The sequence below is a fragment of the Papilio polytes genome, unplaced genomic scaffold, assembly GCF_000836215.1.
Source record: "Papilio polytes unplaced genomic scaffold, Ppol_1.0 DF823731.1, whole genome shotgun sequence".
NCBI classification, from domain to species: Eukaryota; Metazoa; Arthropoda; class Insecta; order Lepidoptera; family Papilionidae; genus Papilio; species Papilio polytes.
In genome coordinates this window covers 2,875,504-2,888,712 of record NW_013525473.1, presented here as the reverse complement: position 1 = coordinate 2,888,712, position 13,209 = coordinate 2,875,504, and the positions used below count along the sequence as shown (strand labels likewise).

General features: G+C 33.3%; 1 protein-coding gene across 1 annotated transcript in view; it reads right to left on the bottom strand.

Annotated features, from left to right (window-relative positions):
* Positions 1-13,203, bottom strand: part of LOC106103477 — an 18,983-nt gene extending 5,780 nt beyond the window's left edge. Inside the window, exon 1 of the mRNA XM_013283258.1 lies at positions 9,328-13,203. Coding sequence (XP_013138712.1) covers positions 9,328-13,042 — 3,715 coding nt within the window. The 5' untranslated portion in view covers positions 13,043-13,203. The remainder of the gene's footprint in view (positions 1-9,327) is intronic.
* Between the last annotated feature and the right edge of the window lie 6 nt (positions 13,204-13,209).

Here is a 13,209-nt window from a genome sequence, read left to right as displayed (position 1 = left end):
TGCTCGGTAGCAGTCAGCCGACGCCGGCTCGGGTGAGATATCTCACGTTGAAGCCCGTACCTGTATCGTAACCGTTATCGTAAAAGTTTCGTGTTAACCTTTAATATGTAATGTGTAACTTTAGAGGGCGTATTTAATTTAAACGCCTCAACTTCGCTAACTAATGGGTGCATCGTTTCATCCGTTTCATTTGTTTTGTAAATTGATATTAGCATTCGTGGAATACAAACTGTTATGTAATTATAATTGACTGGCTGTTTGTTGTTTATATAAATTTTAATATTGTTTGAGAATAAAAAATTCAACCAACTGTTGCATTAAAGTAGCTGTGAATATGTTTTGTTTCTGGTAGTATAAACTACTTTTTTTTTAAGATAAAATGATGATTAATAATTTGTCAGTGGCATTAATTATTGATTAATTAAATTACAAACACAATAATAAACACCAGTGGCTACATGAAAAATTAATGTTTAGGAAACACTGTTTACGTTTAAAAATAATATATCACATAAGTGGAACTAGTTGTAAGCCACAACGAAGATAAATCATAGAGCGTAAAAAAAATGAAATTAAAACCAGGCCAATTTTACATTTTATTTGTGAAACAAATATATCAAGAATGAAAAACAAACTTAGTATTTCGGAAAGAAAAACAAATTAAGTAAGCTAAAATACATGGATTTAAGTAAGGGAAATATAACACGACGTAAATATTGTTTTAAATTAAAATGAAATAACCTCATGGTTTTAATTCACCTCTATCTATTCAAAATTTATTCAACTCTATTTTGATCTTTACATAGTGTTTTCTTTAATGGTATAATTTAAAAACTTATTACATTATTTGTACGTTAACTGAAATAAACAATAATTATATTGTTTGCAATACGAATTATAAAAATGTCAAACACGTAATATATGAATGTAGTAACGTTCGTAAAATAACCGGTTGACAAAGATAATACAACTCAAAAATACTACGATAAAAGATAAATATTACTCGAAACGACCTTCGCTTCAGACACCGTTACTGTCGCCGCTAATCTAACAATCAAACACAACGGCTAATTCATTAACAAATTCCCAAACGTACTTACGTCAGTGAGTCAACAGAATATCCCTTTTATTCCGTAATACGATCACGTGGAGTACACACGGGCCGTCGGCGCCCATTAACTTATCAGTAACTCGATTAAGTTATCCATTTAGGTATTATTGCACAGCAGATTCAAGCAGACAGGGGGGAAGGGGGAGGGAAATCACCATGCGAGAGTCGGAAAACTCGCGGAAAATCGAAGCGACGAAGCAACGTGCGCCGTATCGGACGACTGCGGTTAGACTGATGTTAGGTTCTGTGATAACACCGCGCGACGCGATACCGTGCACCCCATTTGTAAACGGAAAACAATGGAAACAGATCACTACAACGTGTGAAGAAAATTAACCGCCCATATATGTTTCCTACGTGTTGAAAATAAGTGTAGCAATTTTTCAGTACTGAAAATTTTAATAAGTGTGTTTTACTGCGAGAACTGTAGGTTTGTGTTGTGGTTATAGTTATCTTTGTTTATTTTGTTATGCATGAAATTAAACTTAAAAAATTATAATGAGATCTTTCAATATTCTAAATTGAAAAAAAAAACGTTAAATTTATGCATAAGGATAAGTGGTAAATAATATCTCTATGGTTTTTAACGGTTTGGAACCTTTTATTTAATTCTGTAAACTATAAGAAGAGGTTACATTGATATTCATATTAACATAGTAAAACAAGGAAATAAAAATCGTCATAAATGTAATGAAGAAAGGGAACGCACGCCGTCGCCGCCGGGGGAATTAGAGGAATATTTCGTTTTAATAATATATTTTAGCGTCGCCCTTAAATTCGCACGTCGTCCGGCGAGACAGGAAGGGCCGAAAATAAACGGGAACAAAATAGCTGAAAATAAACCAGCAGCGGGCCACGGCTACTTGCTTTGAATTGCATTACAAGATGAACTCTACGTCCAAGTCTCCAATTCGTTATACAGTCCGCTCTTAATTACAAACACATATTTTATGTTCAAATTTTTTAAATCTATTTTTGAACGTATTCCTTAAAATTTTATTACTTCTGACATACTATGCATAAGATTAGTTTTTGGATTGAAAATTACTTTTATTAGTTTGCGACCTATAAATTAAAAAAAAAAACTAAATGTATTATCAAGTAAATATGTTTTAGAATACTTTGCGTAAAAAGCAGCACCTAGGAATAAGTGCAGTTACTTAGTGAAATGAATTACAACAAGAACTAGATTGTTATCTCTAATCTACCAAGATTGAAACGACAAAACAGTGATACTAACTTTTTTTTAAACATTTTTTTAAATATCATGAATCATTTGCGCTCTATCCTTCGGGCCGCGTCTTCACTTAGGTTAGGTGGAGTCGTGGTCAAGCGCTGGTTTATTTATGTTAAAAAAAAAACGTTCTCAATTAACGTGTAATTCAACGTGAATAATTTTCACGACATCAAAGAGACAAATAATTTTAACAAATAAGGAATTCACGTCGCTGTTAGTTATCCACAGTATAAGCATCGGTCGTGGGAGTGCTCGCAGCTCACAGGCCAGCATTAATTAGAGCCACGGTTAGAAGAATAACGCTGCTTGGACTTCACATTTAATCCTTACAAACATACAAAGCAGTTTTCTAATGTTGACTGTGTTAAAAAAGTTTAAAAAGCAATACCGATATACGCCACGGACACTAGAAAACTTTAAAAAAAAGTCCATCGACTTGTTATCCTTTCGTAACAGAATAAAATAGTCTTTAGTTAAATGATTTATCAGTATAAAATTGTTTTCTTACTGTTGCTGAAATTTTCACCACATATTATCCTAAAACTACCCCCATCCGCTTGTACAAATGATGTATTATTCCAAACAATTTACGTATGAATTTACAAACTCGCTCAATATAACAACGTGCTAACTGCTCAAACTTTAGCAAGTGTTAACGTGAACTTTGTTAAACTGATATACTGTTATACATCGGAGTTTCTTAAACTTGGCGAATGTTACTTTATAACAGAATTGTTATAGTTACGGAAAATCACTGAAATTGTTTGTGTTGTGTTTATCATGACACTAAATTTGAAGTAATAGTTATATTTTCTTAAAAAAAAAAAATTAGCCGTACTGAACTAAAGTTGAATTTATAATGGGTTTATTTTACACTATATTTATGACTAACTGTTTCCGTGCGGCTTCATCCGCATGGAATTATGAAAATTTCATTTTATTGTTTACATTTGTCAAATTATCAATAGCAAATGTCAAAATGACATGACATGACAAACCTTGACAATCTTGCTTCCGTGATTTGGCAGCAACTTATGGTCTCTCCCACATTAGGCTTTTTATCCAAATTATTTATCCCCTAAGTTTGATGGGGTGCAAATATATAGCCTGAAGCGTAACGTAAGTGTAGGGCTTTTTTATTAAATAAAGAATTATTCAAATATATGCTGTAATTGTTGATATCTTGTATTTACGCTTTATTATAATTGTATAGATAGAATCTTTAAGTTCTATCCGATAGTAGTAGCTAGCTAGCTACCAATATAGGTTTTGACTAGTGCAAGTTCATTATACTATTATGTAAATTATAGCAGTAATGTAATGCAATATTAATTGCACATAATTATTCTTAAACTGTTGAAATTAATATGAGTCAATATCGACAATTATCAAGGTATTGAAAATAGTATTTGAATCTGCTAATCAACATATTATAAATACAAACATTATATAAATGCGAAAGTTTAGAGGGATGGATGGATCGTTGTTAGCGTTTGTAGCATAAACGCATGAAGGGATCTCAATGAAATTTGGCGTAGACGTAGAGGATAGTCTGGAAGAACACATAGACTACTCACTTTTGTTTTTTTTAATCCTTGCGGACGGAGTCACAACCGAAAGCTAGTAAAACATATTAAGATTAATTATTCACGAGATTGCCAGTGATTACCGATTTTCATGTTCTGAAAGGATATGTACCAGCACGTAGACTATAATTTCGATAGATGTATTATTTACCTAATTAAGCCTATTATAAAAAACCCTAATCCAAAAATATACCCAATGCAAATTTCGTTATGATACGTGGGTCCACAGTTGTAAAGTTTTTATGAAGGCCCTTATTATTGTAAGGAAATCTTATTTTTTGTGACGATCTACGCCGTAAACCTAAAAAGCACTTTTGCCAAGATTATATTTCCACATAAAATTCTGATCCTAATGACTTGAAAAGAGAATTTATGTGTATTTCTTTCTTATTGGAATACTTCATATACCCATTGATGTTTATAGCGCTTGATCTTTTTTTTTAATTTTAACATAACTCGATAGATGGCGTGCTTACCGCTGACTTAGCTAATTTCTATAATGTTTTGTGAATATCGAAAATAATATACATTCCATTTTTGGCAGTGACTATAAAAACCAAATATACATAGTATAATTTTATTAATCTTACATCAAATTCATCTGTCAACTATTTACTAATTACTAACAAGATCAATAGCCATCTTGCGGTGATCGAGCACACTTTTACCCAAGCTTCAGTATACATGCAATAGATGGCGCTATAACAAAAAAATATTTTAGTGACGTAGGTAAATAATTTAATTATATAAATATACAGGTGTTATCACAAGTGCTTTCGCATTTAAATAATAGAGTAAATAACTGGTTAAAAACCATTAAATGGACTTCAAATAAATAAATTGATATACAAAGTTAAAAGCTGATCTAAGGTGTGAAATGATCACCGCTTCGCGGTTAATGCAAAGTGCGTAACCTATCCGTTACTTAACACTTTCAGGTTAACCGTTAGTTATTATAAAATTATTGTCTGCATTGGACTTCAGTAAGATCTTGTATATCGTGAAAATCATATCTTTTGATTATATTATATCCTGACTGATTCTGTTTTACCAGTAAATTGGCACATCAAAATAATGAATTTGGTTTAAGTGCACTTTCACATTAATCCGGCGAACAGTTATAAATCGAACATTTTATAGCCAATTATATCAGATTTGTGGCATCCTAAAATGCCTATCTAAAGCGCTTGGCGTGTTAAATTGTATACCTGGACGTAACTATAGGAATCACTGAATGGCCCCCTTTTCGGTACTTCGTTATTGCTTAGATGTTATAGATTAGGTGTTAGATATTAACACAATTGGGTTAGATACGAAATGAGTATATTACAGGAAGTTTGATAGTAGCCCCAGTGGTTGAGAAAATAAGGAGTAAAAGATTAGCGTGGTAAGGGCATGTTATGAAAAGGGATCAATCACATGCAACAAAAAGGACGTTAGTTATGAATTTGGAGGGGTACCGGTAGAGGTAGACTTAGAAAGAGATAGATGTATTACGTGAAAGGTGACATGATCAAGAAGGGAGTTATGACATAGATGACGCTGAGAGAGTTATGTAGGACGAAAACACAGTGCGCCGACCTAACGGGAATAGGATAAATCAGGGGAGATGACGATGTTTTAGATTAGGTGCCAAGGAATACTTATTATAAGGTTTAATTATAATACGTTGCGCTATTGCGTTTACTTTAATAAAGATAATTCCATTTACGTATGCAGTTAATCTTATTTCAGTGTCGATTAAGAACCACAAGATAACAATTTTAATACGATTACATCTTTTGGAGCAAGTAAAAGCTGAACATTTATTACATTTTGATTATTTTAAAGAGAAAATCCTTTTGGAATAAATAGTGATAATATATGCAAGTATAATTACCTCAACTACTTACTGTGGTGAATCATTTTTCATGATTTTTAAAAGATGTCGTTATTTTTGCATTTCAATACAAAATTTATTGTTTAAAACTGAAATAAGATAATGTTTTAGATCCATGTCCGACTTACCAGACCTAGATTATACCAGATCAAAATTCTCTAACACGCATACAGGAAGTATCGTGCGGTTTGCATACAGCACGTAAATGACATAATGCACTAGCTATACACAAGCCTAACAAGTTCAAACGCTTCCCCCACCGTGACGTCACTTCCGCAGTCAAATCGTTTCCGGCGCGCCCGCGGGCTCTTTGACATCCCGCTCTTTGTTGGTACCCTCGATACGTCGAATTATCCCTTGGATGACTCGAGCGATCACCCGCTTGGAAAATATACCACGTAAGGTTTAATGTACTACTTTCTAAAATAATGAAAAAAATATTTGAAATGTAAATCTATTCATACATGTTTCTTCTTTACTAAAACTATAAAGAGGAAAACTCTGTTTGTTTGATTATAATTAAATAACTCAAAACTGGGCAGATTTCTAAAATTCTTTCACCATTAAAAAGCTACGGTCTCTGTTAATTATTATTTTTTAATTTCACGCAGACGGAGTCGCGGGCGCAAGCTAGTCTTAAACATATTTAATTGATTAATTTATTCACCTCTATATTTGTCTGATAATCAAAGATGATTGGAAAATACGATCTTCTTAATATGTTAATAAAGTCATCCAAAAACACGGAATTTCCCAATAAGTAAATATCAATAAATATTTATAAAATGGACATAAACGGATGATAGCACATTTTAGATAGAATTACCTAGTTACTGCGATTTGATATTTAAGATGATTTACTGTTCGAACAGCGGATAAACAGGAAGATAATAGAGGAAAACAACGGCAAATATTGTGAAGGCTTAAGTGGTCACGGGGCGTTACGGACGGTCGAGCGGGTCGTCGACGGTGAGCATTTAAGGTATTGTTAAAGATAAATAAATATTCAATACCTAACAGGTAACTCACTGACTCATTAGTCTTGGTTTTATTGATTTTGTTTAAAGTGTTTTGCAGTGGAAACTCAAGGTTAATTTTAATACGTATGATTCTAACTTAGCAGAATTATTTAATTGCTGCTTAGTTAGTGATATTTTTAATAATATTTTTACACCAAGTTTTATTAGTAATCTTTACCCTTTTGTATTAATTCTTGTTTGGGTTTAAAAAAGGAACTTATATTAGTAAAGCCTTTAAATTATTTCAGACTTTGTCTCCATCTTTGCCGAATTTTATCGAGTACCGTTTAGCAGTTATGGCAATACCATCTAAATTTCGCATTATAATACTAGTAAAAAGTAAAACTAATTCTGTGAATTACTCTTACTCATTTTTGAGTATACAGATCATATATCAGATATCCAGACGTGTACACAATTTCCATGCTTTGTCCAGACTGTACATTAGTATAGGATAGATAGGTTTGACGTAAACGGAAGTCGGTTATAAGCTTGTGTTCGCTAGATCTAAATTTCTCGTTGCAACAACATCGGGCTTTACGACTGAATGAAACGTCAGAGCAAGTAAACGTACATTATACCAGCCACACACGTCAGGGTATGCAAGATATTTTATTAAGTTTATATACATAACCGAGGTAAAGCCTAGTGCGTATGAGATAAAGGTGTACAGTTATGCGCAATTTAAACTCAGGACATGTCTGCTGATTAAAACAATCAATATAAGACTATCGTGTGTGGCTTTCATTATGTGTACACCTACAGTTTGGCAGTGGATTTGTAACGCCAGGCCACCGCCGTATCCGATTGTCGACGGCTGAATCTATTTTAGTACAATTACTAATATTTAAATTAAATACTGACATTTTAAAGTTCAAATTCGATTAAATGTTGCACTTCCTTTTTATTCTTATGTTTTGATCGATTTATCTTTACACAAGGAAAAAACAATACTCGAATCTAAAGATCGAAATATAGACTGAACAATCATAAATTCATTTTATTTCAAGAGGTGATGTATGCGTCAAATTGAAGAGCGTCAGACAAAAGATCTGAAGGTTATTGGTTCAAATCACGGCTTTATAACAAAGAGTTTCCGTTTTCAATCAACCGTACTATTACTAATTATGTTGCTCGATACTTTTAATATAATAAAGGTTCCGTTACACCGACAACTGGTGGTAAATGATCCGATAAATGAGATGCAGATGTTACAAAGTATAAATTGAAAAGGAACTTTTCAGTGGATAAATTATATCGAATACAATATAATTTGATACATTTTAAAATATACGTTATCTGCGTAAACATTTGTTAGTCCTGATTCAGTAAATCCGAAGTGAAATGTTTTTAAAACAATATTCAATATTGAGCCTAAATCGATAGACTAAGCATCGAATTAACCACTGAATTACGATGACTACCGATTGTATAAATAATCACTGTAAAGTATGGCCCATAACAAAATAAAATTGTCAAACGAGAACATTTTGCGTTTGGAGTCGGTAAAGGCCATTCGCTACAGATATAGACGGTCCAAATATTTTCACGGGCGACGCTCCTGACTGCGTCGAGAGTCGCGCAAATTCAACGGTTTGGATGAAATATAGTCGAAACGTGTCATAAACTCACCAACTTTAACTCCTTCGGATTTATTTGTAAAATATAAGAATCTCATCATACTTTAGTTACTTCTTAAAAAAATTACAGTACAAAATAAAATTACGTAAAATCTGCCCGTGTCTAGTTCATAAGCATAAGAATTTACTATGTAGAGAATTATCTATTTACATTAAAACATGCGTTAGATAGCGTTATAAGGCCGTTATCAAGTGACCTTTTTATTACCTACTACTAAATGTTACCTATGAATACTGAATTTTGTTGAATAAACAAAACGAATGTACTAAGTATGCAAAGTAATGTTCAACAATGATTCAAAACTCTAATGCATTTGCGATAAGCAAGCAATTCGATGAATAATTTTAATTTGGCACTGAGTGTTGTCAACAAACGATATTGTGGTCAAAGTCTAACACGTGAATAATGCAAAAACATTAACCACTATGTGTGTGTTTTGTCTTCACAGAGGAGAATTTTCTTTTTACAATTTATCTAGATTGAAATTTCATAATTACAAGTTTAATAACTTTGTAAAGTGTAAACAAACTCACCTTATCGAAACTCGCCTTGTAACAATTTTGATATTCTCTTCTTATTCAGAATGTTTTGATGAATGATTTCTTTTAATAATAATCAAAATGGAGTTATCAAATTAATATTAGAAAAACACTCATGCAATACTAATACATTTAATTCTACACATTTAGCAATAAACACAATTTAACTTAGACACTGGTTAATAGCACATTATTTCTAATTTCAGTTAAAGTTTCTCAACAATCGCAAAAGGTATCTTCCAATCGCTAACACTAGTAACATCACTGCACATAAAATCACAACATGCGTAGCTTTTTCCTCCGATTCGGACTCACCGGTGCTCCCCGACTCCTGCTTCTTATCCGCAGTAAAAGTCACAAATTCTTGCAAATGATTAGGCAAATTATGCACGTCTTTTTCTTCTCCAGCTTCAATCACTTTGATTTTATGTTCGATCACTTTAGGTTCCCTATACACATTCCTTTTATTATACCTTTCATCTTCACTCTCTGGATCTCTTATTCCAAGCTTGTTCCATCTTTCTCTAGCTTTTGATATAAACTCTTCTTCTATTCTATTATTAACTCTTGCATCAAGAACATCTAATGCTGACATACTTTTAGAAATAAGTCTGGTGTTTGAGGGTACATTAGTTTTAGTTATTTTGATTACTTTATGATGTTTCCTTTCTTCGCGTTCTGCAATTTCGTTTAAATATTCGGAATACATCTTTTCTCGAAGTAACTCTTCTTGACTACTACTAAAGACATTAGAATTTTTGTCTTTTTTGCTTTTATCCGGCGTTCCAGTTGTCCATATCATTCCTCTAGTTGTGTGCTTTTGATTTTGGTTCCATAACGATTCCTTGTTAATATCTTTTTCTGTGAGCATAGGGGCTCTAGGCCCCTTTCTGACAATCGGTCTCGTTTTTTCCTCCTCAAGGCGTCGAATCTCAGCTTCTACTTCTTTTTCTTTTTGACGAATATATTCCATTTGTTGGTCACACAAGTCTTTTGGCAAAGAAGGTCGACGTGGACTACTAACTTCTCTATTTTGATCCCGTATGTTTACGTAATTTCTATGCATGTTTTGTATACTCGATATGTCATCTTCAATCTCTTTGTTTAAGTTACCAGTAGAGAAATGAAACATTCTTTTTTCGCTTTTCATAGTTTTAAAAGAACTTTCAGCAAAATCTGAATTTTCGTCGCTTTCGTAATAAGATGACAATTTTTTTGGTCGTGGCGGTGGAATAGGCTTGGAGATATCTGAAGAGGTTCGCTGAACGGGATCACTATGTTTTCTAGAAGATTTTGTTTCTTCCAACTTTTGGGTACATTGGTATTGTTCGTCACTGAATTTATTAAATGATGATTTTATATTACTCGTAATTGAAGGATCTGATATCAACGCCATTAAACGAGATCCTGTTTCCGACTTTAGGGGGCGCATGATGGGCTTTTCCAGCTGTTGAGTTCTCGACTCAGTTGGACGATTCACATTTATTTTGCGTACAGAATCTTGTGAATTATTTTCCTTATTAGTAACTACTGTATTAGTTTCTTCCATCAACATTTTATGCGATGGAGATAAACAAACGTAGGGAGCTTCCAGTTTCTGTACATCAGAAGGTGATTGAACTTCATGAGACTTCTTTAACGATGTCTTTCTAGGTATGACTGGTGGAGGTGGAATCGGAGGAGGAGGAACGGGAGGTGGAGATTCATCTTCAGAATTTACGTTTTTTTGCGCAGTTTGCCTGATATTGTTAGTTGTTGACATTTGTTTGTTGAAAGTTTCCAATGGAACGTAATTATCCTCTGTTGTTAATTCTATACGGTCTTTCTTTACGATTTCTTCAGTACCAAGGTTATTCATATTTTGAAGTCGTAAAGAGACATTGGCCAATTCTTCTAATATCTTCAATCCATAAGGAAAACTTGATATTTTGTCAACACATATATCCCGCAATCTTTGCGGTTGCTTAACTATATGATGCAAATCTTTAATGTTACATGATGAATTTATATCGATATGTTCAATAACATCTTTAACATGGCTAGTTATAGTTGATTCTTTTTCGTACTCTTTTATTCCTTTACTAGCTTGAGACGAAACATCATTGTTACTTAAATCATTAAGTGATGAATTAGGATTGTAAATAGCTGTACACTGAGATGAAGATAAACTGCTAGAAGAGTCTTGTCGAGTGAAAATTTCTTTTGCACTTTCATTCATGATTTCTGAATCACTCACTTCCTTAATTAAATGATTTATAGCATCATTTAATTCACACTTTATAACTTTCATTTCCAAGTCGTAATCAGGAAAACGTATAGAAGAATTAGACTTTATATGATGAGACGAACTTTCTGTCTTCTCTGCTAGATTTTCAGCAGTAATTAACCTTTCTTGAGGTTTGTCCGTTTCATCAACATCCTTCACTGTTAAATTTGTTGTAATATTATCAGTGGTTAGAACGACAACCTCATGTAATTTTTGATCGATTTTATCACTTGATTTGTTATGACAATTTTCCAAAGATCCCTCTGATTTGGAGATTAAGTCATTTTCTATTTTAATTGATTTCTGTTCCGGAATATTAGTCTTGTCTTTGTTTTCAGAAATGAAGGTTTTCTTTAAGAAATTCTCGGTATCCGTAACCTCTATAGTAGGTGTTATCATGCGAACAGACACGTCTGTATCTTGCCCATTTTCAGTTTCATCATCACCAACGTCATATATTGAGCTAGTACTGCTGGATGAATCTGTTAAATAAACGATTTCAGCACCAGTCATCTTTTCAACAGTCTGTACACTCCAATCACCCCTTGCTTCACTGATTTCCGGTTCTTTTAGTTTTGCTCCAACAAGTACACATGTCTGTGGTATTTGTCTCGTAGAAGATTTTTTCTTTAACACATTCTCCCATTGTATATCGTAACTTCTCTTTAATGTTGATTGATTACCAGGTTTTTCAAAAACATCATCTTCTAAGTCATCATTATCACTTTTTTTGTCGCTCAAGTAAGAGTGCCTACGCGATTGTATGGAGGAATCGCCACTGCCTTCTTCATCAATTACGTCTAAAGTTCTTGGTGGACAGAGTCTTTGCGATAAAACATCATCTGCAAAACCTTTTTTTCTTAACCTATGTTTTATTTCACTATTGATTATTTGCTCAATTTCAGTTTTAATTTCTAAGGAGGTGGAGGGACTGGTTGCTAAATCCAAAGTTTGTAAGTAACGGCGAAGTGACTGTTCTTCTTCTGGACTCAATAATTTGGCTTGCTCACAATGAGCTACTGTGAGGGGCATCGTTGTCACAGTCAAAGTACCAGTGACAAGTTCTTCAATTTTTGGAAATTTATCCTCCTCTAAATCTACTGTGTTTTCCCATTCTACATCTGAATCCATGTCTACTACTAAACCAGAATTTTCAATGGAACATAATGCACCTTCTTGTTCTAGTACAGAGGGCATTTCATCTGTTACTTCGGTAATTTTTGGAAATTCGTCATCATCAACACTTTTGCTCTTTTTACTACTCGATAACTTTGATTTCTTTTTATTTGACTGTTCAGGAGATTCTTCAACGTATGTATTAGAAATTATAGCATTATTTAGCGAGCCTTCGACTGTATCATATAGCAGCAGAGAATTACTATCACTTTTGGCATTCAACTCAGCACCTTTCTGTAATTCAAAATTATTATCACCGTTAGTATCATCATTTACGACATTATCAATATCGTCAGTAGTTTCTGTTTTAACTGATATCTTATTTTGTACACTGGAATCGATTTCGCACTTCTCTTCTACTTTGATTACAACCTTATCAATAACATTAGGCGTATTTTCTGATAAATCATCTATAATTTTTTTTCCCTCAGTAATAGAAACAGTTTCACATTTCTCTACATCTTGGTTTTCAAGACACTGCGTGTCACCATCATTATTTGAACGACTGTTTCCGACATTAGGATCTGCACGATTCTTGTTTTTACGCTTATTTTTATTATTTTTACGCCTTTTAGGTTTTTCAGGCATGTTTTCTAAATTTCACTTCACTGTTATCACTGATATGAAATAATCACAAACACAACACTCACATCAACATAAAGTCAGTTTGTTTCAGCGTTCCAAGATACCGGTATCTATTACGTAGGAGTCGCGGATTCGATAATACGGCGTGAGCGAGCGTCGGTGTTAGGGAT